The sequence below is a fragment of the Pinus tabuliformis genome, chromosome 7 (assembly GCF_031772625.1).
Source record: "Pinus tabuliformis cultivar Carrire ecotype Pingquan chromosome 7, CPIR1, whole genome shotgun sequence".
Lineage (NCBI taxonomy): Eukaryota > Viridiplantae > Streptophyta > Pinopsida > Pinales > Pinaceae > Pinus > Pinus tabuliformis.
Window position 1 is genome coordinate 1,149,996,943 of NC_142293.1, and position 3,715 is coordinate 1,150,000,657.

Here is a 3,715-nt window from a genome sequence, read left to right on the forward strand (position 1 = left end):
TGAGAGACAAAGTTCATAACAAATAGAATGGATTTAAATAAAGATTTAGAAAGGTAAAATTAATGAAGATTAAAAGGATAAAATTTTCAAACTTTATCTACAAAATTTTGGTTAAATAACACTTAAAACTAAAATGCTAGGTAAATTAACTTGATAATATAATTATTTAAATATAAATCATAAAATTATAAATTTATTTGGAATTGCGCTGAGGAATTCTTTTTTATTAGGAGGGAGTTGAGATTTAATGGGAAAGCTGAAATTTTCAGCCTCAGATGGGCTCGGAGGGAAGAGATTTTGTGTCAATTAGGATGTTATGCGTTACCGTGTTATTTAATAAAAAAAATTATTGTGTTGTACCTCCACGCCTCCATGCTCGCACATTCTGGATTCCCATTCTCCTGCAACCGGTTGGCTACGAAATGAATAAAATGTCAAACGTCGTCCTGGCTCCTGGACTAGCATAAATTCATTTTAACATCAAAAAATATTAGAGTAAGTGATTATTGATACCAATTGAATCTTGGTCGATATATAAAAATTTTAATTTCCTTAGAGTATGTGATTATTCATTTTTTAGATGGTTAATTCACTAGATTATATTTTAGATTTTAAAATTTATAAATTTTATAAGATGCGAATAAAAATAAATTAAAATTAAATAATAATGTTTAGGTGTAATTAATTTTTTAATTTATTAATAATAAAAAAACAAAATTCAAAAAATATAAAATTTATTTGAGTATTTTTTGAATTTTTTTTATTTAGATTAGAATAAAATTAACAAATAATAACATGGATTTTCTTTAAAATTGTGTGTACTTGATATAGGCTTATTTATTTATATGGAAATCACATTTGTTAACGACGACCCTTATTTACCAGGCTATAGAGCTATAAATATGCGAGGGCAATATATGTCTATCGCTACATTATTATTTGGCTCGATTATTATTTGTTTCGATTTAGCGATGGTCATAAATTCTTGGATATATTAGTTGTTTTCTATTAACATGATTGTGTGTAATTATGTGAATGGTCAAAACCATAAATTCTAATATACCCAGCTCTAATAAAACCTAAACAAATTTAGCAAAACCACCCTCACAAGACATTGTTTTCCTGTTATCCTTCTCCTGGTGGTTAATGATGATCAGAATTAAATTGAAGATTCTCGGAATACAAACATCGTCTGCGGTAGATATCCAACGGGGACTGGTTGCTTCAGGCAGTTATAAATTGCTGCATTCTAACAAATCATAGACGAGGGATGGGCGATTTTAACACGAAAGCGGACTCCAATTTCTGTAAAAGTAAACTAGAGGACTGCTTTCACTGTATCAGAATTAAAGAATTCGAAGAAAGTAGAAAGAATACAAGTGAATGTTCGAACTTGCTATGGCTCTAACGAGAGTCAACCATCTACATGCTTCGATACTTCCTCCACATAACCATCTGCTACGTATAACTTCAAGTCCCCCGCAGAATTTAGAGATTTATGCCCCGAAATTCTCGGGAAAATTTATTTTCTATTTCCTATGAGATAAATATATTTATTTTTCTATGCCCATTAGCTGTTGATTTTCCTGCAATTTGCCCGGATCTCTCCTTGATTTCCTGTCAATACATTGATATTTCCCATTGTAGTAATGGAATTACTAAATGCAACTCGAAATTTGTTTACATCACCAGCGTATGTTGCCGCTAGGTCAGATGTAATATCCGTAGACAGTAGTTCCTGATCAATCTGAAGGATCGCTCTGTTGTGCAGGACTTCATGGTAAAACCCACTGTCAAATGAGAAGGGGTTGCCCTTGGTGCCGTCGAGGAAAACCTTTGGATCTTTTCGTATATCAGTGATTTGGTCTGGAGGAGGGCACACTTTCTTCAATGACGTCACAAGAGTTGGGTCCATGGATGGATCTGCCATACCACTATCCTGGAAATCGTAAACCCGGTCGTTGAAGAATCCACAGTGAGCGAAACCTATTGTGTGCGCTCCTGCTCTCACAAACAAATAATAAGACCAACTCTCATCCTGAATTAGATTTGACCATGGTGGCGATTAAATTCCACACAAATCATATGATCTACACCTAATGTGATACTGCTAGTTTACAAAAACCCTAGATTTTAAGAATAAAGATCCCAACTTGCACCGAGATTTACTTACCAAGCAATGTCGCTAAATCTGTTAGGTTTAAACCAACAGATTCGAACGCACTTAGCGCAGCGTCAATGGAGAATGTTGGACCTGGAATGTTGACATCGTCTATTTTGGAAACTAGACCATCCCTTCGTCCAGTTGGTACAGGGTATTCAGGACCCCCGGACTGAAATTACGATCTCCAGTTGTAAGTATTGTTTTCGCAACTGAAATCCTAAAAAAAATCACGAGGAAGATGGCTGAGTTTGATTGTTTACCATTGCAACCGCATCACGAGTAGCCAATGCGAGAATATCCGCACAGGAGACGATTCGTTTGCATCTGTTCTCCAACAAAGCTTTTATTTGGTCTATCAGATCGAATCCTCTGAGTGTCAAGTTGGGAACAGCATCCTTCTCTGCAATGTTATCTTCTGTGCTATCGATCAGAACAGATGCATCACAGCCCTGTATATGATGATTGATTTCAATTTTCAATACATTAAAAAAGCACTTATTGTTTTTATTCTGACAAATTTAATCTAAGATGGGAAAGTGTTATACCCGAACGAAACAGTCGTGAAAATGCAAACGTAGCAACCCCGCTGGCATGGACTTGTCCTCCAGAAACCATTTCTGCACCACGCTTCGGACAAGTTGCTCTGCATTCGGACATGTCTTACTGTAGAAACCTACCTGCGTATGTTGGGCTACTGTAAATGGTAACATTATGTTTAGAACGACCAAAGAACCAAGTAATATCGATGCAGCCATGACTTCACTGCCACGATCAAGATCAAGATCCGACTCCGAGCTTGTTCTGAATTGATATTAATAACTGATAATGAGCTGATGTCTGCTAGGGTAGCCATTTCTTTCATTTATGACTTTAGTTGAACTGTCACCACCGCCATGAATGTAGACCATGTTACGAACGACGACGCTGAGAACCGGATTTTGTGGCGACAGAATGAGCTTGGTTTACTAGGCAAATATTATCGTCACATGTATGACCGATCCTCCCCGTGAAAACCACTAAGTTTATGTCGGCTGGCTCATAAACATCAACCTCGGAAATTGCGATTGCGGTGCAGGGACATGAGAGCGATGAACTTAAGTGGATATTTTGAAATTATACTGACAGAAGCTAAGTGAAAAACTCACTTCCATTAGTTCTAATAAGTGGATATTTTGAAATTATACTGACAGAAGCTAAGTGAAAAACTCACTTCCATTAGTTCTAAATAGGCAATTCCAACAAGGATAGTTAGATGAAAGAATCTATTGTTATTTCTATTCTGGAATACTCTAATATTTTGGAATGGGATATATAAACGGAAATAAATAAAAATTTCATTTAACTCATCCACCAAGTTTTAGTATATTTTCAAAATCAATGTTAAATCTCTTAATAAAATTTTTCATTTTACAATGGATAGTTAAAAGTATTTAATTTAAATTTTGGATATATAAAATGTAGAGACCAAAGTTTTTGAAGTGTTCTCTTTTTTTTTTTTAAGTAAATAAAGATTTGATTTATCTTAGGTAATTTGAAATTAAAGTGTAAGAT

At 34.8% G+C, this 3,715-nt stretch overlaps 1 protein-coding gene across 1 annotated transcript; it reads right to left on the minus strand.

The window, feature by feature from the left end:
• Positions 1-1,208: 1,208 nt before the first annotated feature.
• LOC149251562 (peroxidase 57-like) lies at positions 1,209-2,935 on the minus strand. Its single transcript, XM_089456542.1, has 4 exons — positions 2,710-2,935; positions 2,425-2,613; positions 2,174-2,333; positions 1,209-2,001 (listed from the first exon to the last, which is right to left on the minus strand). The coding sequence occupies exons 1-4, from the start codon at positions 2,917-2,919 to the stop codon at positions 1,571-1,573; spliced, it is 990 nt and encodes a 329-aa protein (XP_089312668.1). The 5' UTR covers positions 2,920-2,935; the 3' UTR covers positions 1,209-1,570.
• Positions 2,936-3,715: the final 780 nt, after the last annotated feature.

What these genes read in the sequence shown, in the direction of transcription:
- LOC149251562 (XM_089456542.1), bottom strand. Translation starts at nt 2,919, where the DNA reads ATGGCTGCATCGATATTACTTGGTTCTTTGGTCGTTCTAAACATAATG. An exon ending in CTCGTGATGCGGTTGCAATG is followed by an intron (nt 2,334 to 2,424) that starts GTAAACAATCAA and finishes TCGTAATTTCAG; the next exon opens with TCCGGGGGTCCTGAATACCC. An exon ending in AGATTTAGCGACATTGCTTG is followed by an intron (nt 2,002 to 2,173) that starts GTAAGTAAATCT and finishes TTGTGAGAGCAG; the next exon opens with GAGCGCACACAATAGGTTTC.